Here is a 24,867-nt window from a genome sequence, read left to right as displayed (position 1 = left end):
GTCCACAGGGGCAGTTTAAAAGGTAGACTACGAATTCTGATTTGCAATTAATGAAGCTGCCGGTTTTGAACTGTTCTCCTGTTGTATTAGAGCTGAACTGAATTTTTTCCTTACTTCATTGTTTGCATGCTTTGCATGTATTACATCTATGGAAACCTTTGGCTGTTTGTAGCCAGTTTGAGTCCTGGCCTGTTGTTCTATTCTCCATTCTAAAGAGGCTTGGTGCTAACTTTCTTTTGATGTTATCTGCCCTTTTATAGATGACTTTCGGTTTTTCTGGGAGGTACTCTTTCAGGGTGGGGTCTCCCTGTAGGAGATGCCAGTGTTTATTCAGGATCTGTTGTATGCTTCCTGCATCCTGACTAAACTGTGTTAAGAAAGCGATGCTGAACTCTTCTTTGGGTTTAGGTGGATTAGTTTTAAGGATTTCAATACGTTCGAGCTCCCCTACTTCTCTTATTGCTATATCCATCTTATCGTTATCATAGTTTTTAGCAATGAAACGCTTCTTAAGAATATTGGATTGTTCCCTATAAATATGGTCATCGCTACAGTTTCTCCTAATTCGACGAAACTGTCCTGGGGGTATGTTCTTTAACCATTTTTTGTGGTGGCAGCTAGTGTTAAGTAGGTAGTTGTTACAGTCCACTTTTTTGAAGAAAGTTTTAGTCTTTAGTTTGGTGTCTTCTATGTAAATAGTAAGGTCTAAGAAGTCTACCGTGTTATTTCCTATGCAAGTTGTAAAAGCCAAGTTCCTCTCATTAGTATTAATATAGTTTAAGAAATGGTTCAAGTTTTCACTACTACCTTTCCAGATGAAAAACACATCATCGATGTATCTTCGCCATAGCACGAGATCCGCACCAAATTCATGCTCTGACCAGATGGTATCGGTCTCCCAATTGTCCATGAACAGATTGGCATAACTTGGTGCGAATTTCGTACCCATCGCTGTGCCACATTTTTGTAGGAAATATGTTCCATCAAATTTAAAAAGGTTATGCTTCAGAATAAAATTGATACTTTCTAAAATGAAGCGTCTTTGTTCTATTTTAACAGTTGGGTCTTTTGTTAATGTCCTATTGATGGCTTCAATTCCATCGTCGTGTTTTATGGATGTGTATAATGAAGTTACATCACAAGTGCAGATTTTGTAGTCATCTTGCCAAATTACCTGTTCTAATACATTAAGAATTTGCGTGGTATCTCTTAGATAGGACCGCATCTCCGCAACATATGGTTGTAGAAAACCATCTATATATTCCGATAGTCGCGACGTGAGTGAGCCTATCCCAGAGATGATGGGTCTCCCTGGTGGTGCTTTAATATCCTTATGTATTTTGGGTAAAAAATAAAATATCGGCATAACTGGGAATTTTATATTTAAATAGTCGTATTCTTTTTCATTTAGGACTCCTGTTGTACTGCCTTTGTCTAGTAGGGTGAGGAATTCTATACAGAATTCTTTATGCGGATTCGTCTTAAGACGTGCATAGGTGATGTCGTCAGATAATATCCTCTCTGCTTCTCCCTTATAATATTCAGTGTCCATAATGACAACCCCCCCCCCCTTTGTCTGCTTGTTTGAATATGATATCCTTATCTTTCTCTAAGTTTTGCAAAGCGATTTTCTCTTTTAGTGTTAAATTGTTCTTCGTTATCTTTGTCGTACCTGAGGTCAGTTTGTCAAAGTCTTCCTGGATTTTTTGGTGGAACACTTCTAGATTATGGCCTTTTGCCCAGCTAGGATAGAATTTGGACTTGTTTTTAAGATTTGAATGTTTAAAATCACTCTCTATGTTTATGTTCGTATCATTACTTACTATCTCCCTAGTTTGTGCGTCTTTGGAAAGAATTTTTTTTTTAAGCGTAAGCTGTCTGATGTATTTGTGTGCGTCTATATACAGATTAAAACTATTCGCCTTAGCAACTGGCGCGAAATTCAGCCCCTTTTTTATAAGCTTACATTCATCTATGTTGAGTTCTTTTTTACTTAGATTAAATATATTGTTTACATCGCTGCTCTTTTCCTGTGTCCTTCTTCCTCCCCGCTTTCCTCGTGTGGTCTTTTTCTGAGTTTTGTGTTTGGTGTTTCTATTTCTTTCTGTTCTTCTACCACTAGAGTGCGATTCTGGGTGGCTATTGGTGGTGGTTTTGCTACTTGGGCCTGTTCTAAAAAATGACCTGTATGTGGTCTGGGTGATCGTTGTTCTCTCACGTGACCTTGCTCCTTATCATGTCTTTCTCTGTATGTTTGCCTCTGTTCCCTGTAAGGTGATTTGCGTTCCCGTCTTGGGCTCTGGTCCCTATATTGTTTGTGGGGTGACCGGTAGTGTCTCCTTTGGCTTTCTTCTCTCTCATAGCGTCTCTCTCTGTATTCCCGATTTGACCCATAGTGTTTGTAAGGTGATCTGTGGTCCCTATCTCTGCTCCTTTCTTTCTCATACCTGCTATCACGTTCAAGTGGTGATCTAGTTCTGTAGTTATATGTTGTTGGCTTAGCAGTGTGATACCTTTCGTGATACTCTTTTGCTTTAGAATAGTATTTATTGTCCTGCCAATGTTCTTCTCTGTTTCTATCATTTTTCTTTGCCTCGTCCCTTTTGTGGCTTCCTGTGTCTTCAATAGTGTGCGTTTTAGTTTCTTTATTCTCTCTAGGGGTTTCTAGGACACCCGCCTCCTGCCTTCTTGGTGGAATTTGTCTAGCCTCTTTATTAAATGATACATTCTTATTGTTTTCATATTTGGGATAGTTCTTATGCCTCTCTGGATTCGTTGGATAGCTTAATGTGTTGGATCTTGAATTCTGGTTTTTATTACTATCTTCTCTACTCCTATATTTGAACATTTTCCTATCCCTTGGGGTGCTAGGTGGGACTAGTGAGACCCGTTGCCATTTGGGGTTTGACCCCACTACATAATCTTCCTCGTCTCGTCTGAATTTTTTGTTCTTTGACTCTATCAGGTTTTTTTCTATGGCGTCTATTTCATCCGCTAGTTTTCTGTCCCTACTTATGAAGGTGGGATTATCTATAGAGGTTTCTAATCTTTTCTGAATTAGTGTGACTTCTCGGTCAATTTCTATTAGTGTCTTTGTATGGTGTTTAATGATAAGTTTCATTAAAGTGAATGAACAGGCATCCATAGCTTCCTCCCATTGTACATTGTATTCTACATCTGCTAATTCAAAGGATGATTTTTTATCAAACCGTAAACCCCTAGGAATACGTTTGATGTCAATGTATTTTTCTAGGTAGACTTTGTCCCAGACCTTTTTGGTCTCCTTCTTAAGTAAATTCTCTAGTTTATCGAATTCATTATTTATTGTTTCTAAGTCTCCCATTTCCGCTGACTCAATTTCTCTCATTTTGTTCTCTATGTTGTTACTTCTAAAAATTCTTTTTGTGAAAACACTCCCCTTGATTTCGACCATATCTTCTATCTCTATGGTTGCTACTTCCATGTTGAGATTTCTAATGTGGGGTGCTGCCACCAGGATGGGATTAGAGAAGTCTGGAGGTTATTTGGACTGGGGCGCTCCCTAAATTTTGTGGCTTAAAAAGTTGTTGTAACGCCTTACTCTGTTAAAAAATGATAAAATATAAAATATGATTTTGGTGTTTGTGGTGCAAAAGGGTGTGTAGAAAAACATATACTGGCCCTTTTAGTTGATTTTGTGGTTGCTGCTTGACCTTGGAGAAGGGAATCCCGTGTCCTTCTCAGCGTGGCAGTAGTGGTGTGAAGATGGTCAGCGCGAACCTCGTGGACCTCACGGATATAGTGGATCCGGATGCAGTATTAAGACAAGAATAAAAGAATAAAACACGATATTAGTGTATCATGTCCACATTGGGGGATTGGGGGGAAAAAAAGGGGAGGGGGGGAGTGGGAAGGGGGAGTAGGGGGTGGGGTAGGAGTGGACGGTGGTGGGATGGATGGTGGGTTCCCACTAACTAATCACAGAATACATAGAATATATGGATCCAGTGACTCACACGGGCTTGTGTGGTGTCTCTCCCTCAACGCTGACTGGTGTGGGTAAATACAGACTCATATACTGGAGTCTCAGATATACATTAAACTCACACGGCCTGATGTGAGTCCTTGCCCTCAGAGGGTAATGTCCTGTATGGATGGTGTCCTGTTGTTTCAGCAGAGTTGTCCCCCGATGGGTGTGGTGTGTGAGTGTCTCCTCTCCCCGTATCCCAAATGACCAAAAAGCAATGTGCAAACCAAAAGTCAAAATGAATTAAAAGGTCTTTAATGGGTTAACAGTGAAGACATGTGCATACACTATGCATACATGTTGTGGTGCTTAAAAGGTATAAAACAATATGACACGATAACACAACGAACTAAACAGTATGTGATGTACTGAAGCAAACACAAAAAAGGACTCTCACACTAAACGAATATACAAAATCACTTGCCCAGCATCATCCGCTCAGAGCACTCCTGCACGATCTCCTCCTCCGTTTTTTGCTCCAACTGACGCGTCCGGCAGCGGAACCGGAAAGGGGGATCTAAACCGGATGTCCTGCAGTGTGCTGGGTCCCTCTGTCAATGAGCTCCGGCAGGGAACTACGCGTTTCGCAATAAGCTTCGTCAGGTTCCTGCCGGATGCTCATTGTGTGCTGCATTTATAGGTGCCCCCATTAGTTTAATTGGAGAAACACCTGGATTAAGGGCATGGTTTAAATTTAGACGGTTATATCTCTTTATAGGAGCTACCTTTGGAAGCCCCTAATGTCAGGGATAGTGAGATGTGCCTGTAAATATAAATAATGGGTTAGATAAGCATATATTAAAATTAGATAAGCATATATTAAAATAAATCAATACATTATAAAAACTACATTTTAAAAAATACTTAGAGATGATCATTGTATTTGTCCTTAGAAGCATTTTAAGTTTAATAAAAAACGGTGGAAATTGGAATTTGATTGGGGTATTTGTGTGATTTGGAATCTTTTAGTTCCTCCGTGTGCAGTATTTTTAAAACCATTCTCTGTTGGTTAAAATCTTTACATATGTAATACAATAGTGCCACCATGTGGCTGGATGTGAAAATTACCTCAACACTGTCATAACCTAATGGTAAAAGTTAAGCAATCTTGGTAGTGTGGCACACATCCCTTTAAAGTAACTTAAAAATGTGCCAGAGTGTATTACAGCAAAAAATATATTTATGTGAGAAAAGTTATAACGAATTACATATTTGACGGAAAAAATATAATATTATTATCAAGATGGTTAAAAAACCTTACTGTTTATAGCCACTACATCTGACATAAGGGTAGAACAACCTAGGCACCCAAAATCTTGGTTTCCTCATTCAGCTATCTAAAATGTACCACTCAATATCTCCGTGTTAGTTAAAAGATATTTCAAATGCTGCCACCAAGTGGCCGCATATCGAAATTGCTACTTCAAAACCCTAATATTATCTCTACCACACTGTGGATAGTGCGGTATTCAGTTAAGTGTAGAGTCATTGTTTAAAATATATTGCAAAAGTATATTCCAGCGGATGACGAGAGTATATCAAATATGCATGAGCATGGGTTTACACAGACATTTGATATTAGAAAAATACTTGTATAGGTGATTTCGACGCGGAGCTCTCATGTGGTGAAAAAGTTCAAAATGTTCAAAACGTATAGTCCAGATTCTTCATAACTCCTTTCTAACTTCAATTCATGTTGCAGAGGTTGTCGCGATGGTATGCATCATTTCTGGTCCTCAAGGGTTGGTTCGAGGTAGATTCATATTTGGGACGTGCGCCCTATTGGAGATTGGAGAGGAAGTGGATCAGTGTGTGTTAAAACAAAGAGGTAGATGTAAATGAAATTTAATAAAATAAAATAGTAGATGTTATAGAATAGTAGATGTTTATAAAATATTAAAAAATAAAAGTTGTTTAAAAATTGTTTACAAATGGGGGATTTGGAGCAGATTGATGGGTGTTCAGAGAAAGGCTGCAATGTCTATCTCTACATTGAGGCCTGTGGGTACCAGGCTTTTCAATTTGTAGATCCAAAACGTTTCTTTTCTTGATAGAGATGTCAGTCTGTCGCCTCCCCTCCAATGTGGGGGGACTACTTCAATGCCCCTAAATTCAAGGCCCGACGGATCTCCTTGGTGATGTAGTGCGAAATGCTTAGAGACACTATGTGTCATTAGTTTCCGTCTGATATTCCCTTATATTCCCGTATATTCGTTTAGTGTGAGAGTCCTTTTTTGTGTTTGCTTCAGTACATCACATTGTGTTATCGTGTCATATATTGTTTTATACCTTTTAAGCACCACAACATGTATGCATAGTGTATGCACATGTCTTCACTGTTAACCCATTAAAGACCTTTTAATTCATTTTGACTTTTGGTTTGCACATTTCTTTTTGGTCATTTGGGATACGGGGAGAGGAGACACTCACACACCACACCCATCGGGGGACAACTCTGCTGAAACAACAGGACACCATCCATACAGGACATTACCCTCTGAGGGCAAGGACTCACATCAGGCCGTGTGAGTTTAATGTATATCTGAGACTCCAGTATATGAGTCTGTATTTACCCACACCAGTCAGCGTTGAGGGAGAGACACCACACAAGCCCGTGTGAGTCACTGGATCCATATATTCTATGCATTCTGTGATTAGTTAGTGGGAACCCACCATCCATCCCACAACCGTCCACTCCTACCCCACCCCTCTACTCCCCCTTCCCACTCCCCCCCTCCCCTTTTTTTCCCCCCAATCCCCCAATGTGGACATGATACACTAATATCGTGTTTTATTCTTTTATTCTTGTCTTAATACTGCATCCGGATCCACTATATCCGTGAAGTCCACGAGGTTCGCGCTGACCATCTTCACACCACTACTGCCACGCTGAGAAGGACACGGGATTCCCTTCTCCAAGGTCAAGCAGCAACCACAAAATCAACTAAAAGGGCCAGTATATGTTTTTCTACACACCCTTTTGCACCACAAACACCAAAATCATATTTTATATTTTATCATTTTTTAACAGAGTAAGGCGTTACAACAACTTTTTAAGCCACAAAATTTAGGGAGCGCCCCAGTCCAAATAACCTCCAGACTTCTCTAATCCCATCCTGGTGGCAGCACCCCACATTAGAAATCTCAACATGGAAGTAGCAACCATAGAGATAGAAGATATGGTCGAAATCAAGGAGAGTGTTTTCACAAAAAGAATTTTTAGAAGTAACAACATAGAGAACAAAATGAGAGAAATTGAGTCAGCGGAAATGGGAGACTTAGAAACAATAAATAATGAATTCGATAAACTAGAGAATTTACTTAAGAAGGAGACCAAAAAGGTCTGGGACAAAGTCTACCTAGAAAAATACATTGACATCAAACGTATTCCTAGGGGTTTACGGTTTGATAAAAAATCATCCTTTGAATTAGCAGATGTAGAATACAATGTACAATGGGAGGAAGCTATGGATGCCTGTTCATTCACTTTAATGAAACTTATCATTAAACACCATACAAAGACACTAATAGAAATTGACCGAGAAGTCACACTAATTCAGAAAAGATTAGAAACCTCTATAGATAATCCCACCTTCATAAGTAGGGACAGAAAACTAGCGGATGAAATAGACGCCATAGAAAAAAACCTGATAGAGTCAAAGAACAAAAAATTCAGACGAGACGAGGAAGATTATGTAGTGGGGTCAAACCCCAAATGGCAACGGATCTCACTAGTCCCACCTAGCACCCCAAGGGATAGGAAAATGTTCGAATATAGGAGTAGAGAAGATAGTAATAAAAACCAGAATTCAAGATCCAACACATTAAGCTATCCAACGAATCCAGAGAGGCATAAGAACTATCCCAAATATGAAAACAATAAGAATGTATCATTTAATAAAGAGGCTAGACAAATTCCACCAAGAAGGCAGGAGGCGGGTGCCCTAGAAACCCCTAGAGAGAATAAAGAAACTAAAACGCACACTATTGAAGACACAGGAAGCCACAAAAGGGACGAGGCAAAGAAAAATGATAGAGACAGAGAAGAACATTGGCAGGACAATAAATACTATTCTAAAGCAAAAGAGTATCACGAAAGGTATCACACTGCTAAGCCAACAACATATAACTACAGAACTAGATCACCACTTGAACGCCGTGATAACAGGTATGAGAAAGAAAGGAGCAGAGATAGGGACCACAGATCACCTTACAAACACTATGGGTCAAATCGGGAATACAGAGAGAGACGCTATGAGAGAGAAGAAAGCCAAAGGAGACACTACCGGTCACCCCACAAACAATATAGGGACCAGAGCCCAAGACGGGAACGCAAATCACCTTACAGGGAACAGAGGCAAACATACAGAGAAAGACATGATAAGGAGCAAGGTCACGTGAGAGAACAACGATCACCCAGACCACATACAGGTCATTTTTTAGAACAGGCCCAAGTAGCAAAACCACCACCAATAGCCACCCAGAATCGCACTCTAGTGGTAGAAGAACAGAAAGAAATAGAAACACCAAACACAAAACTCAGAAAAAGACCACACGAGGAAAGCGGGGAGGAAGAAGGACACAGGAAAAGAGCAGCGATGTAAACAATACTGTATATTTAATCTAAGTAAAAAAGAACTCAACATAGATGAATGTAAGCTTATAAAAAAGGGGCTGAATTTCGCGCCAGTTGCTAAGGCGAATAGTTTTAATCTGTATATAGACGCACACAAATACATCAGACAGCTTACGCTTAAAAAAAAAATTCTTTCCAAAGACGCACAAACTAGGGAGATAGTAAGTAATGATACGAACATAAACATAGAGAGTGATTTTAAACATTCAAATCTTAAAAACAAGTCCAAATTCTATCCTAGCTGGGCAAAAGGCCATAATCTAGAAGTGTTCCACCAAAAAATCCAGGAAGACTTTGACAAACTGACCTCAGGTACGACAAAGATAACGAAGAACAATTTAACACTAAAAGAGAAAATCGCTTTGCAAAACTTAGAGAAAGATAAGGATATCATATTCAAACAAGCAGACAAAGGGGGGGGGGTTGTCATTATGGACACTGAATATTATAAGGGAGAAGCAGAGAGGATATTATTTGACGACATCACCTATGCACGTCTTAAGACGAATCCGCATAAAGAATTCTGTATAGAATTCCTCACCCTACTAGACAAAGGCAGTACAACAGGAGTCCTAAATGAAAAAGAATACGACTATTTAAATATAAAATTCCCAGTTATGCCGATATTTTATTTTTTACCCAAAATACATAAGGATATTAAAGCACCACCAGGGAGACCCATCATCTCTGGGATAGGCTCACTCACGTCGCGACTATCGGAATATATAGATGGTTTTCTACAACCATATGTTGCGGAGATGCGGTCCTATCTAAGAGATACCACGCAAATTCTTAATGTATTAGAACAGGTAATTTGGCAAGATGACTACAAAATCTGCACTTGTGATGTAACTTCATTATACACATCCATAAAACACGACGATGGAATTGAAGCCATCAATAGGACATTAACAAAAGACCCAACTGTTAAAATAGAACAAAGACGCTTCATTTTAGAAAGTATCAATTTTATTCTGAAGCATAACCTTTTTAAATTTGATGGAACATATTTCCTACAAAAATGTGGCACAGCGATGAGTACGAAATTCGCACCAAGTTATGCCAATCTGTTCATGGACAATTGGGAGACTGATACCATCTGGTCAGAGCATGAATTTGGTGCGGATCTCGTGCTATGGCGAAGATACATCGATGATGTGTTTTTCATCTGGAAAGGTAGTAGTGAAAACTTGAACCATTTCTTAAACTATATTAATACTAATGAGAGGAACTTGGCTTTTACAACTTGCATAGGAAATAACACGGTAGACTTCTTAGACCTTACTATTTACATAGAAGACACCAAACTAAAGACTAAAACTTTCTTCAAAAAAGTGGACTGTAACAACTACCTACTTAACACTAGCTGCCACCACAAAAAATGGTTAAAGAACATACCCCCAGGACAGTTTCGTCGAATTAGGAGAAACTGTAGCGATGACCATATTTATAGGGAACAATCCAATATTCTTAAGAAGCGTTTCATTGCTAAAAACTATGATAACGATAAGATGGATATAGCAATAAGAGAAAAGTAGGGGAGCTCGAACGTAGTGAAATCCTTAAAACTAATCCACCTAAGCCCAAAGAAGAGTTCAGCATCGCTTTCTTAACACAGTTTAGTCAGGATGCAGGAAGCATACAACAGATCCTGAATAAACACTGGCATCTCCTACAGGGAGACCCCACCCTGAAAGAGTACCTCCCAGAAAAACCGAAAGTCATCTATAAAAGGGCAGATAACATCAAAAGAAAGTTAGCACCAAGCCTCTTTAGAATGGAGAATAGAACAACAGGCCAGGACTCAAACTGGCTACAAACAGCCAAAGGTTTCCATAGATGTAATACATGCAAAGCATGCAAACAGGGAAGTAAGGAAACAATTCAGTTCAGCTCTAATACAACAGGAGAACAGTTCAAAACCGGCAGCTTCATTAATTGCAAATCAGAATTCGTAGTCTACCTTTTAAACTGCCCCTGTGGACTCTAATATGTAGGGCGCACCAGTCGACCCCTGCGGGTGCGTATTTTGGAACACCTAGGGAATATCAGACGGAAACTAATGACACATAGTGTCTCTAAGCATTTCGCACTACATCACCAAGGAGATCCGTCGGGCCTTGAATTTAGGGGCATTGAAGTAGTCCCCCCACATTGGAGGGGAGGCGACAGACTGACATCTCTATCAAGAAAAGAAACGTTTTGGATCTACAAATTGAAAAGCCTGGTACCCACAGGCCTCAATGTAGAGATAGACATTGCAGCCTTTCTCTGAACACCCATCAATCTGCTCCAAATCCCCCATTTGTAAACAATTTTTAAACAACTTTTATTTTTTAATATTTTATAAACATCTACTATTCTATAACATCTACTATTTTATTTTATTAAATTTCATTTACATCTACCTCTTTGTTTTAACACACACTGATCCACTTCCTCTCCAATCTCCAATAGGGCGCACGTCCCAAATATGAATCTACCTCGAACCAACCCTTGAGGACCAGAAATGATGCATACCATCGCGACAACCTCTGCAACATGAATTGAAGTTAGAAAGGAGTTATGAAGAATCTGGACTATACGTTTTGAACATTTTCACCACATGAGAGCTCCGCGTCGAAATCACCTATACAAGTTTTTTTCTAATATCAAATGTCTGTGTAAACCCATGCTCATGCATGTTTGATATACTCTCGTCATCCGCTGGAATATACTTTTGCAATATATTTTAAACAATGACTCTACACTTAACTGAATACCGCACTATCCACAGTGTGGTAGAGATAATATTAGGGTTTTGAAGTAGCAATTTCGATATGCGGCCACTTGGTGGCAGCATTGTATTACAAATGAAATATCTTTTAACTAACACGGAGATATTGAGTGGTACATTTTAGATAGCTGAATGAGGAAACCAAGATTTTGGGTGCCTAGGTTGTTCTACCCTTATGTCAGATGTAGTGGCTATAAACAGTAAGGTTTTTTAACCATCTTGATAATAATAATATTATATTTTTTCCGTCAAATATGTAATTCGTTATAACTTTTGTCACATAAATATATTTTTTGCTGTAATACACTCTGGCACATTTTTAAGTTACTTTAAAGGGATGTGTGCCACACTACCAAGATTGCTTAACTTTTACCATTAGGTTATGACAGTGTTGAGGTAATTTTCACATCCAGCCACATGGTGGCACTATTGTATTACATATGTAAAGATTTTAACCAACAGAGAATGGTTTTAAAAATACTGCACACGGAGGAACTAAAAGATTCCAAATCACACAAATACCCCAATCAAATTCCAATTTCCACCGTTTTTTATTAAACTTAAAATGCTTCTAAGGACAAATACAATGATCATCTCTAAGTATTTTTTAAAATGTAGTTTTTATAATGTATTGATTTATTTTAATATATGCTTATCTAATTTTAATATATGCTTATCTAACCCATTATTTATATTTACAGGCACATCTCACTATCCCTGACATTAGGGGCTTCCAAAGGTAGCTCCTATAAAGAGATATAACCGTCTAAATTTAAACCATGCCCTTAATCCAGGTGTTTCTCCAATTAAACTAATGGGGGCACCTATAAATGCAGCACACAATGAGCATCCGGCAGGAACCTGACGAAGCTTATTGCGAAACGCGTAGTTCCCTGCCGGAGCTCATTGACAGAGGGACCCAGCACACTGCAGGACATCCGGTTCAGATCCCCCTTTCCGGTTCCGCTGCCGGACGCGCCAGTTGGAGCAAAAAACGGAGGAGGAGATCGTGCAGGAGTGCTCTGAGCGGATGATGCTGGGCAAGTGATTTTGTATATTCGTTTAGTGTGAGAGTCCTTTTTTGTGTTTGCTTCAGTACATCACATACTGTTTAGTTCATTGTGTTATCGTGTCATATATTGTTTTATACCTTTTAAGCACCACAACATGTATGCATAGTGTATGCACATGTCTTCACTGTTAACCCATTAAAGACCTTTTAATTCATTTTGACTTTTGGTTTGCACATTTCTTTTTGGTCATTTGGGATACGGGGAGAGGAGACACTCACACACCACACCCATCGGGGGACAACTCTGCTGAAACAACAGGACACCATCCATACAGGACATTACCCTCTGAGGGCAAGGACTCACATCAGGCCGTGTGAGTTTAATGTATATCTGAGACTCCAGTATATGAGTCTGTATTTACCCACACCAGTCAGCGTTGAGGGAGAGACACCACACAAGCCCGTGTGAGTCACTGGATCCATATATTCTATGTATTCTGTGATTAGTTAGTGGGAACCCACCATCCATCCCACCACCGTCCACTCCTACCCCACCCCCCTACTCCCCCTTCCCACTCCCCCCCTCCCCTTTTTTTCCCCCCAATCCCCCAATGTGGACATGATACACTAATATCGTGTTTTATTCTTTTATTCTTGTCTTAATACTGCATCCGGATTCACTATATCCGTGAGGTCCACGAGGTTCGCGCTGACCATCTTCACACCACTACTGCCACGCTGAGAAGGACACGGGATTCCCTTCTCCAAGGTCAAGCAGCAACCACAAAATCAACTAAAAGGGCCAGTATATGTTTTTCTACACACCCTTTTGCACCACAAACACCAAAATCATATTTTATATTTTATCATTTTTTAACAGAGTAAGGCGTTACAACAACTTTTTAAGCCACAAAATTTAGGGAGCGCCCCAGTCCAAATAACCTCCGTGACGGGGTGACTGACTGGGGTGACACACACACACACACTCTCCCATGCATGCATGCACACACATACACACACTCTCCCATGCATGCACATGCACACACACACACACACACACACACACACACGACAGGGGGTAGAAGAGGAAAGGCCGCACGACCGAGCACCACCACTGACCCGCTCGCTCCCCCCCCCCCCCCCGCGACCATCTCCCGCCCTGCGCGGACAGCCACGGGACAGTGGAGAAGCGGAGACAAAGTAGGTAAGGGGGGAAAACCCCCGCTACCATCTCCAGCCCCGCGCGGGGATCAGGCGAAGCGGCGCGGGAAGCCGGGGTAAGCGGGGAACACCCCCACTACCATCACCCGCCCCCCAAGGGTATCGCGGGAAGCCGGGGTAAGTGGGGAAGCCCCCCACTACCATCACCCGCCCCCCAAGGGTATCGCGGGGAACATCCCCACTACCATCACCAGCCCCGCGCGGGTATCGCGGGAAGCCGGGGAACACCCACTACCATCACCCAGGGATCGGGGGAGGCCGGGGGGGGGGGGGGGGGGGGAGAAGGGGGGGGACACCTCTGCCCCGCGCGGGAAGCTGGGGTAAGCGGGGGCCGGGGAGAGAAGGGGGAACACCCACGCTACCATATCCAGCCACGCGCGGGTATCGGGGGTTGGGGGGAGAAAGGGGGAACTGCAGGAGGCAGGGAAGGAGCAGAGGGGATGGAGGATTGGAGAGTACTTACGCTCGTACTCTCCAACAGATCTCCGGCCAGAAAAAATGGCCATACGTTGGGGGCCGGCTCATATAGAGCCTGGCCGCGCGCCCACAAAGCCTGGGAGCGCGCGCCAATCAGCAGTCAGGTAGGGGGAGTTTTTTTTTTTTTTTTTTGTTTCAGGCAGCTAGAGCGGGAAAATTTCAGCGCGAGCAGGGAAATTTAAAAAAATAAACACGTGTGCTGCTTGGGCCAATATTTACTCGCCCAGGGGTTAAATCCACCCGCCCCGGGCGTGTAAATGTATAGGATTGTCGAACACTGTATATATATATATATATATGTGTGTGTGCGTGTGCGTGTGTGTGTGCTTGTGTGTGTGTGCTTGTGTGTGTGTGTATGTGTGTGTGTGTATGTGTGTGTGCGTGTGCGTTTGTGTGTGTATGAGCAGAGCAGTGACGTCACCAGCTCCCCAAGCAGGAGCGCCGGGTGTCCTGGCTATTTCGCAAGCTCACGCGGGGAGTGCTGCGGGCAAGTTGAGCGCGCTTCAAAGTCTCTTTTTTTTCCACTCTTTCGCCAGCACACATAGTTTTTATTCTTGACAGTATTAGATTTTCACTTACGCACAATTATTTTTTCTTTGACCAGCAGTATTATCTCCAAACACGTGGGACAGCTATGGGGACATCCTTTGCCCCCTCCTACGCCAACTTGTTCATGGGTTGGTGGGAGATGTCCCACGTGTTTGGAGATTCCAATCCCTTCAGGCGTCATGTGGTGTTTTACAAACGCTACATTGACGACCTGATTTTGATCTGGAGTGGTGGGGAGGAAGACCTTTTGAGGTTCTTTGAATACCTGGCAGACAATACTCTCAACTTGAAATTTACTCACACATATAATAAAAACCACATTTACTTTCTAGATTTAAATTTATATGTGGATATGGAGTATAATATTCAATCAGACATCTATAGAAAGGAGAATGCCAGGAACTCATTACTTCATTATAACAGTTGTCACGCACGCCCTCTGGTTAAGGGCATTCCAAAGGGGCAGTTCCTGCGATTACGCCGTAACTGCTCCACATTGGAGGCCTTTATCCACAGGGCGAAAGAGATGAGGAGGAGGTTCCTGTCGAGGGGATACGATGGTGCAGACCTTGATCAGGCATATCAGCATGCACTGAATATGGATAGGAATACCCTCACCAACATAGCAGCCAACAGTACCCAGATAGATACACAGGCCGAGAACACAGAAGCGCCATTCTTTATTACAAACTATAGCGAACAAGCAAACTCAATTAAACCATCATACGCAAACATTGGGCCACACTTTCACTAGACCCTTTACTAAATAAAATGGCATGTGTGGGACCCAAAATAGTGTTCCGTAGAGCAGCTACGCTAGGGAATCTTCTGTCACCCAGTTTGCTGAAAACTACTAATACTAACCAGAATAAACTGTCTTTCTTTCCAAAATTGATTGGATCATTTAAATGTGGGCACTGTAAGATTTGTCCCAAAATGAAGAAAGTTAAACATTTCACTGATAAACTTGAAACACGGAAATATCAGATAAAAACCTTTATGTCATGTCAGACCAATTATGTCATATACTTGTTACAATGCGGATGTAAAAAAACAGTATGTGGGGCTTACCAGTAGAGCCTTAAAAATTCGCATTCTAGAACACTTAAGGCTCATCAAGAATTCAGACATGACACATCCGGTCCCAATCCACTTTAACAACTGTCCATTGGGTTCTGTGGACAATTTCAGTTGTTGCGCTATAGAACATGTAGTCCTCCCCCCTCGGGGAGGGGATAGAATCAAGCTCCCACACCAAAGGGAGGCGCACTGGATCCACACATTAAACACATTACAACCCAGTGGACTTAATGTGGATTGGGATCTACGATGTTTTCTTTAAGAGATATATAAGAGTGTTATACGTGGAATGCAGATATGTACATATTATGGTCTTCTTTAGAACAGAACGTCTATTGTGTATTTCTGATTTATTCTCTGCACTGTCCCTCCCTTAGCCTTTCCCCCTCCCCTCCCCCCCTCCTCCTCCCCCCCCCCTCTCTTTCCCTCCCTCACACTTCTCATCCCCCCCCCCCTTCCATACCTCCCCCCCTCCTCTTTTCCCTCCCTTCTCTCCCCCCCCCCCTTTTACCCTTGTTTCTCTCCCTTTCCCACCTACCTTCCCTTGATTCACTGGTCTATAAGTCACAAATATGTCTAAATAAAGCATTAGGAAGCCCCTATATGTATGACTGACTAATCGGTATATAACTTGGGTTATTGTGAATCTAGTGTTGAGTATATTCCACTTGCAGTGTTTGCAACAGCTTTTTATGTTTATTCATATACCTGGAATGTGCTGCCAAATAGTCTTATCATTTTGCTACTGTGTATGTCTGAATATATAATTTAGATGCTCTCTGTGCATATAATATGTTTATAGTGAGCTGCACAGACATTAAATACTTTAAATAGCATGATATTAGCTAACAGGCATATAGCACTGAAGGGGTTAAAGTTTTAATGCCGCTTTCGCGGGCTTTTAGGTATTTAAGAGGCTGTCACCACTTCTCCCCACTCCAAGACGAAGCCCTCTGCGTAAGGGTGAAACGCGTTGAGGGGGAGATGCTGGTGTAGCCCTGGTGTGTGTCAAATAAAGTTATGTTGAACTAGTCATCCGGGAGCCTTTCATTGGACATGCGCAGTTGCGCCGCACTTCTATCCATTTTCTTTTTTTTAAAGCCTGGGTGAAAACTAAACTCGGCAAGCACAGCGCGGTCAGCACGCTCAGCGCTAGCGTGGCCGCAGCCTAAGTGATGAGTAAAATACTTTCCCGCAGCTCCTGCGCTGACTCGCTTGCTACAGTACATACAGTTGCTTGCTGGATAGCGCAGTTGTGGGGATAATAATGCCGCGGCCGTGGGTTTGATCCCCACACCGGCCATTCTGCAGCTTTCTTTGCATTTGTTCTGTGTTTTATAAAAGATTATGAGGATGTAAAAGTTTAAATTGATAAACATACCATGAATCGCTCCCTAGGGTCGTCTCAATCAGCGCTGCTCCCTTCCCCCGTTACCACATGAGAACGCTGGGAAATTAAGGGATTTATAGCAGTATAGTGAAATATTAGGAACATTTTGTATGGAGCAGAATAATTAGCACAGGGAAAATAACAAGAAAATAAAGTCCATCATAAGCACAATTATTCACATATTTAATCTACATTCTTAGGCCGCGCTTATAGTACTGGCGACGTCGGCCGAAAACAGAAGCATTGCTGCCGCGTGCACTTATAGTGACATTGTCACGTGAACAAATCAAATTGCCGGAATCCCGCACTGCCACCGCCCGGCGAAACATATCTTTCGCCGGTGGCGACGGCGTCGTCACCCGTCGTGTCGCCATCGACGGCACTATAGGCACAGCCTTAATCATTTTTTCTCTCCCTTACTGAGCCTCTCTCTCCCCATCACTGTGCCTCTCCCGCTCCCCCCTCCTGTCCACTGTCCGTCCCCCCCTCCTCTCCCCCCCCCCTCATAGCTGGAAATTTAGCTCACGTGCAACGCCGGGTCTACACACACACACACACACACACACACACACACACACACACACACACACACACACACACACGACATTGTTTATTCAGTTCTTATCCCTTAACCAGCTTCTTCACTAGTAGTTTGGTTCCAGTTCTTATATTTCTCATTATGGGCTTTTAAATGTCTGTTACATTGTATATATATACATGTGCGCTAGCGTCCTTTGTTGCCATGGTAACAAGTATGATACACATGTGGTCCCGTGGCAACGACGCTCGTTATGAGGGGCAGACCTTGCCGTGACACGTGATGTCACAACCCGGAAGCACCGGCAACCAGACACGCGTGGTCTTACCGGCTAATTTGAGACCTCCACACACCTGGAACGGGGTCTGCTTAATGGCGTTTTGGCGCCAAGTGGGTGGGGGCGAATGTCAGTGTTACATAAATGTCTGTCTGTTATATTTGTGTAACACTGAGGGGCGATCAGACGGAAGGGCTGCCGCCCGGAAACGTTATTTGTTCCTTTCTGTCTGTAAATATACACTACGGCACGTAATATAGTGGGCGCGCTTGCTCCGGCGTGCGCGCGTGGCACTTATATATGGCTGTGGTTAGCCAGCCGTTCTATACTAGGTAAAACACTTTCCCGCAGCTCCTGCGCTGACTCGCTTGCTACATACAGTTGCTTGCTTGCTGGATAGCGCAGTTGTGGGGATAATAATGCCGCGGCCGTGGGTTTGATCCCCACACCGGCCATTCTGCAGCTTTCTTTGCATTTGTTCTGTGTTTTATAAAAGGTTACGAGGATGTAAAAGTTTAAATTGATAAACATACCATGAATCGCTCCCTAGAGTCGTCTCAATCAGCGCTGCTCCCTTCCCCCGTTACCACACGAGAACGCTGGGAAATTAAGGGATTTATCTCAGTATAGTGAAATATTAGGAACATTTTGTATGGAGCAGAATAATTAGCACAGGGAAAATAACAGGAAAATAAAGCCCATCATAAGCACAATTTTTCAAATATTTAATCTACATTCTTAGGCCACGCATATAGTACTGGCGACGTCGCCCGAAAACAGAAGCATTGCCGCCGCGTGCACTTATAGTGCCCGCTACGGCGACAAAGCGACATCGCCGTTGCGGAAACTGGTAGCCGGCAAAATTAGATTTTTCAAGGGCCGTCACGTCACTTGAACAAATCAAATTGCCGGAATCCCGCACTGCCACCGCCCGGCGAAACATATCTTTCGCCGGTGGCGACGGCGTCGTCACCCGTCGTGTCGCCATCGACGGCACTATAGGCACAGCCTTAATCATTTTTTCTCTCCCTTACTGAGCCTCTCTCTCCCCCTCACTGAGCCTCTCTCTCCCCATCACTATGCCTCTCTCCCCCTCACTGAGCCTCTTCCGCTCCCCTCCTGTCCACTGTCCGTCCCCCCCTCCTCTCCACTGCCCCCCCCCCCCCCTCATAGCTGGAAATTTAGCTCACGTGCAACGCCGGGTCTACACACACACACAAACACACACACACACACACACACACACACACACACACGACATTGTTTATTCAGTTCTTATCCCTTAACCAGCTTCTTCACTAGTAGTTTGGTTCCAGTTCTTATATTTCTCATTATGGGCTTTTAAATGTTTGTTACATTGTATATATAAATGTGCGCTAGCGTCCTTTGTTGCCATGGTAACAAGCATGATACACCTGTGGTCCCGTGGCAACGACGCTCGTTATGAGGGGCAGACCTTGCCGTGACACGTGATGTCACAACCCGGAAGCACCGGCAACCAGACACGCGTGGTCTTACCGGCTAATTTGAGACCTCCACACACCTGGAACGGGGTCTGCTTAATGGCGTTTTGGCGCCAAGTGGGTGGGGGCGAATGTCAGTGTTACATAAATGTCTGTCTGTTATATTTGTGTAACACTGAGGGGCGATCAGACGGAAGGGCTGCCGCCCGGAAACGTTATTTGTTCCTTTCTGTCTGTAAATATACACTACGGCACGTAATATAGTGGGCGCGCTTGCTCCGGCGTGCGCGCGTGGCACTTATATATGGCTGTGGTTAGCCAGCCGTTCTATACTAGGTAAAACACTTTCCCGCAGCTCCTGCGCTGACTCGCTTGCTACATACAGTTGCTTGCTGGATAGCGCAGTTGTGGGGATAATAATGCCGCGGCCGTGGGTTTGATCCCCACACCGGCCATTCTGCAGCTTTCTTTGCATTTGTTCTGTGTTTTATAAAAGGTTACGAGGATGTAAAAGTTTAAATTGATAAACATACCATGAATCGCTCCCTAGAGTCGTCTCAATCAGCGCTGCTCCCTTCCCCCGTTACCACACGAGAACGCTGGGAAATTAAGGGATTTATCTCAGTATAGTGAAATATTAGGAACATTTTGTATGGAGTAGAATAATTAGCACAGGGAAAATAACAGGAAAATAAAGCCCATCATAAGCACAATTTTTCAAATATTTAATCTACATTCTTAGGCCGCGCATATAGTACTGGCGACGTCGCCCGAAAACAGAAGCATTGCCGCCACGTGCACTTATAGTGCCCGCTACGGCGACAAAGCGACGTCGCCGTTGCGGAAACTGGTAGCCAGCAAAATTAGATTTTTCAAGGGCCGTCACGTCACGTCACTTGAACAAATCAAATTGCCGGAATCCCGCACTGCCGCCGCCCGGCGAAACATAACTTTTGCCGGTGGCGACGGCGTCGTCACCCGTCATGTCGCCATCGACGGCACTATAGGAACAGCCTTAATCATTTCTTCTCTCCCTTACTGTGCCTCTCTCCCCCTCACTGTGCCTCTCTCTCCCCATCACTGTGCCTCTCTCTCCCCATCACTGTGCCTCTCTCTCCCCATCACTGTGCCTCTCTCTCCCCATCACTGTGCCTCTCCCGCTCGCCTCACTGTGCCTCTCCCCCTCCCCTCACTGTGCCTCCCCCCGTCCCCTCACTGTGCCTCTCCCATCCCTCTCCCCCTCCCCTCACTGTGCCTCTTTTTCCCCCTCCCCTCACTGCGCACCTCTTCCCCCTCCCCTCACTGCGCCTCTCTCCCCCTCCCCTCACTGCCTCTATACCCCCTTCCCCCACTCCCCTCACTGTGCCTCTCCCCCTCCCCTTGCTGCGCCTCTCTCCCCCTCCCCTCACTGTGCCTCTCTCCTCCCTCCCCTCACTGTGCCTCTCACCCCTTCCCTCACTGTGCCTCTCTCCTCCTTCCCTCAATGTGCCTCTCTCCTCCCCTCCCCTCACTGTGCCTCTCTCCTCCCTTCCCTCACTGAGCCTCTCTCCTCCCTTCCCTCACTGAGCCTCTCTCTCTCCTCCATCCCTCACTGTGCCTCTCCCCCCCTCCCCTCACTGTGCCTCTCCCCCTTTCCTCACTCTCCCCTCCTTTCACTGTGCCTCTCTCCCCCTCACTGTGCCTCTCTCCCCTCTCCCCTCACTGTGCCTCGCTCCCCTCTCCCTGTGCCTCTCCCCTCCCCGTGCTTCTCTCCCTCCCCTCACTGTGCCTCTTTCCCCTCCCCTCCCCTCACTGTGCCTCTCTCCCCCTCCTCATTGTGCATTCCTCCCCCCTCCCCTCACTGTGCCTCTCTCTCCCCATTCCCTCACTGTGCCTCTCCCCCCTTTCCTCACTCTCCCCCTCCCCTCACTGTGCCTCTCTCCCCTCACTGTGCCTCTCCCCCTCCCCTCACTGTGCCTCTCTCCCTCCCCTCACTGTGCCTCTCTCCCCCTCACTGTGCCTCTCTCCCTCCCCTCACTGTGCCTCTCTCCCCTCACTGTGCCTCTCCCCCTCCCCTCACTGTGCCTCTCCCCCTCCCCTCACTGTGCCTCTCTCCCCTTCCCCTCACTGTGCCTCTCTCCCCTCACTGTGCCTCTCTCCCCTCACTGTGCCTCTCTCCCCTCCCCTCACTGTGCCTCTCCCCCCTCCCCTCACTGTACCTCTCCCCTCACTGTGCCTCTCCCCCCTCCCCTCACTGTGCTTCTCTCCCTTCTCCTCACTGTGCCTCTCTCCGCCCCTCCCCTCACTGTGCCTCTCTCCCCACCTCACTGTGCCTCTCTCCCCCCTCCCCTCACTGTGCCTCTCTCCCCTCCTCCCCTCACTGTGCCTCTGTCCCCCCGTCCCCTCACTGTGCCTCGCTCCCCCCTCCCCTCACTGTGCCTCTCTCCCCCACTCCCCTCACTGTGCCTCTCTCCCCCCTCCCCTCACTGTGCCTCTCTCCCCCTTCCCTCACTGTGCCTCTCCCACCTCCCCTCACTGTGCCTCTCTCCCCTCCTTCCCCACACTGTGCCTCTCCCCCACTCCCCTCACTGTGCCTCTCTCCCCTCCCCTCACTGTGCCCCGCTCCCCTCACTTTGCCTCTCTCCCCCCCTCACTGTGCCTCTCTCCCCCCTCCCCTCACTGTGCCTCTCTCCCCCCCTCACTGTGCCTCCTCCCCCCTCCCCTCACCGCGCCTCTCTCCCCTCTCCCCTCACTGTGCCTCTCTCCCCTCCCCTCACTGTGACCCGCTCCCCTCACTTTGCCTCTCTCCCCCCCTCACTGTGCCTCTCTCCCCCCTCCCCTCACTGTGCCTCTCTCCCCCCTCACTGTGCCTCCTCCCCCCTCCCCTCACTGTGCCTCTCTCCCCTCTCCCCTCACTGTGCCTCTCTCCCCCACTCCCCTCACTGTGCCTCTCTCCCCCACTCCCCTCACTGTGCCTCTCTCCCCTCCCCTCACTGTGCCTCTCTCCCCCACTCCCCTCACTGTGCCTCTCTCCCCTCCCCTCACTGTGCTCTCTCCCCCACTCCCCTCACTGTGCCTCTCTCCCCCCTCCCCTCACTGTGTCTCTCCCCCCTCCCCTCACTGTGTCTCTCCCCCCCCCTCACTGTGCCTCTCCCCCTCCCCTCACTGTGCCTCTCCCCCTCCCCTCACTGTGCCTCCCCCCCCTCACTGTGCCTCTCTCCCCTCACTGTGCCTCTCCCCCTCCCCTCCCCTCACTGTGCCTCTCTCCCCTTCCCCTCACTGTGCCTCTCCCTTCCCCTCACTGTGCCTCTCTCCCCCACTCCCCTCACTGTGCCTCTCTCCCCCCTCCCCTCACTGTGCCTCTCTCCCCCCTTCCCTCACTGTGCCTCTCCCACCTCCCCTCACTGTGCCTCTCTCCCCTCCTTCCCCACACTGTGCCTCTCCCCCACTCCCCTCACTGTGCCTCTCTCCCCTCCCCTCACTGTGCCCCGCTCCCCTCACTTTGCCTCTCTCCCCCCCTCACTGTGCCTCTCTCCCCCCTCCCCTCACTGTGCCTCTCTCCCCCCCTCACTGTGCCTCCTCCCCCCTCCCCTCACTGCGCCTCTCTCCCCTCTCCCCTCACTGTGCCTCTCTCCCCTCCCCTCACTGTGCCCCGCTCCCCTCACTTTGCCTCTCTCCCCCCCTCACTGTGCCTCTCTCCCCCCTCCCCTCACTGTGCCTCTCTCCCCCCTCACTGTGCCTCCTCCCCCCTCCCCTCACTGTGCCTCTCTCCCCTCTCCCCTCACTGTGCCTCTCTCCCCCACTCCCCTCACTGTGCCTCTCTCCCCCACTCCCCTCACTGTGCCTCTCTCCCCTCCCCTCACTGTGCCTCTCTCCCCCACTCCCCTCACTGTGCCTCTCTCCCCTCCCCTCACTGTGCTCTCTCCCCCACTCCCCTCACTGTGCCTCTCTCCCCCCTCCCCTCACTGTGTCTCTCCCCCCTCCCCTCACTGTGTCTCTCCCCCCCCTCACTGTGCCTCTCCCCCTCCCCTCACTGTGCCTCTCCCCCTCCCCTCACTGTGCCTCCCCCCCCCTCACTGTGCCTCTCTCCCCTCACTGTGCCTCTCCCCCTCCCCTCCCCTCACTGTGCCTCTCTCCCCTTCCCCTCACTGTGCCTCTCCCTTCCCCTCACTGTGCCTCTCCCCCCTCCCCTCACTGTGCCTCTCCCCCTCCCCTCACTGTGCCTCTCCCCCCTCCCCTCACTGTGCCTCTCTCCCCTCCCCTCACTGTGCCTCTCCCCCCTCACTGTGCCTCTCCCCCTCCCCTCACTGTGCTTCTCTCCCTTCTCCTCACTGTGCCTCTCTCCCCTCACTGTGCCTCTCTCCGGCCCTCCCCTCACTGTGCCCCTCTCCCCCCTCCCCTCACTGTGCTTCTCTCCCTTCTCCTCACTGTGCCTCTCTCCGCCCCTCCTCTCACTGTGCCTCTCTCCCCCCCTCCCTTCACTGTGCCTCTCTCCCCTCCTCCCCTCACTGTGCCTCTGTCCCCATCCCCTCACTGTGCCTCGCTCCCCCCTCCCCTCACTGTGCCTCTCTCCCCCACTCCCCTCACTGTGCCTCCTCCCCCCTCCCCTCACTGTGCCTCTCTCCCCCCTCCCCTCACTGTGCCTCTCTCCCCCCTCCCCTCACTGTGCCTCTCTCCCCCCTCCCCTCACTGTGCCTCTCTCCCCTCCTTCCCCTCACTGTGCCTCTCTCCCCCACTCCCCTCACTGTGCCTCTCTCCCCTCCCCTCACTGTGCCCCGCTCCCCTCACTTTGCCTCTCTCCCCCCTCCCCTCACTGTGCCTCCTCCCCCCTCCCCTCACTGTGCCTCTCTCCCCTCTCCCCTCACTGTGCCTCTCTCCCCCACTCCCCTCACTGTGCCTCTCTCCCCTCCCCTCACTGTGCCTCTCTCCCCCACTCCCCTCACTGTGCCTCTCTCCCCTCCCCTCACTGTGCCTCTCTCCCCCACTCCCCTCACTGTGCCTCTCTCCCCCCTCCCCTCACTGTGTCTCTCCCCCCCCCTCACTGTGCCTCTCACCCCTCACTGTGCCTCTCACCCCTCACTGTGCCTCTCCCCCTCCCCTACCCCTCACTGTGCCTCTCTCCCCTTCCCCTCACTGTGCCTCTCTCCCCTTCCCCTCACTGTGCCTCTCTCCCCTTCCCCTCACTGTGCCTCTCCCCCCTTCCCCTCACTGTGCCTCTCGCCCCTCCCCTCACTGTGCCTCTCCCCCCTCCCCTCACTGTGCCTCTCCCCCCTCCCCTCACTGTGCATCTCCCCCCTCCCCTCACTGTGTCTCTCTCCCCTCCCCTCACTGTGCCTCTCTCCCCCCTCCCCTCACTGTGCTTCTCTCCCTTCTCCTCACTGTGCCTCTCTCCGCCCCTTCTCTCACTGTGCCTCTCTCCCCCCCTCCCTTCACTGTGCCTCTCTCCCCTCCTCCCCTCACTGT

General features: G+C 47.1%; 1 protein-coding gene and 1 long non-coding RNA gene across 3 annotated transcripts; one reads left to right on the top strand and one right to left on the bottom strand.

Annotated features, from left to right (window-relative positions):
• Positions 1–126: 126 nt before the first annotated feature.
• Positions 127–20,025, bottom strand: LOC142476725 (uncharacterized). Of its 2 annotated transcripts, XM_075581889.1 has the most exons (5): positions 19,959–20,025; positions 18,496–18,561; positions 17,139–17,204; positions 5,597–5,785; positions 127–4,769 (listed from the first exon to the last, which is right to left on the bottom strand). In XM_075581889.1, exon 5 carries the CDS (start codon positions 3,461–3,463, stop codon positions 2,012–2,014), a length of 1,452 nt encoding a protein of 483 aa, XP_075438004.1. In that variant the 5' UTR covers positions 3,464–4,769; positions 5,597–5,785; positions 17,139–17,204; positions 18,496–18,561; positions 19,959–20,025; the 3' UTR covers positions 127–2,011. The 2 variants fall into 2 exon arrangements, with proteins under 2 accessions (XP_075438004.1, XP_075438003.1); XM_075581888.1 differs by lacking the exon at positions 17,139–17,204 and having other exon boundaries at positions 127–5,785.
• On the top strand, positions 10,194–12,651 carry LOC142476727 (uncharacterized). The gene is made up of 2 exons (XR_012791938.1): positions 10,194–11,279; positions 12,120–12,651. It is a non-coding gene; the product is annotated as an uncharacterized LOC142476727 (long non-coding RNA).
• Positions 20,026–24,867: the final 4,842 nt, after the last annotated feature.

Source organism: Ascaphus truei, unplaced genomic scaffold (genome assembly GCF_040206685.1).
Source record: "Ascaphus truei isolate aAscTru1 unplaced genomic scaffold, aAscTru1.hap1 HAP1_SCAFFOLD_166, whole genome shotgun sequence".
Taxonomy (NCBI): domain Eukaryota; kingdom Metazoa; phylum Chordata; class Amphibia; order Anura; family Ascaphidae; genus Ascaphus; species Ascaphus truei.
The sequence above is the reverse complement of the archived record's forward strand: the minus strand, read 5'-3'. Positions and strand labels throughout refer to the sequence as shown.

What these genes read in the sequence shown, in the direction of transcription:
- LOC142476725 (XM_075581889.1), bottom strand. Translation starts at nt 3,463, where the DNA reads ATGGAAGTAGCAACCATAGAGATAGAAGATATGGTCGAAATCAAGGGG.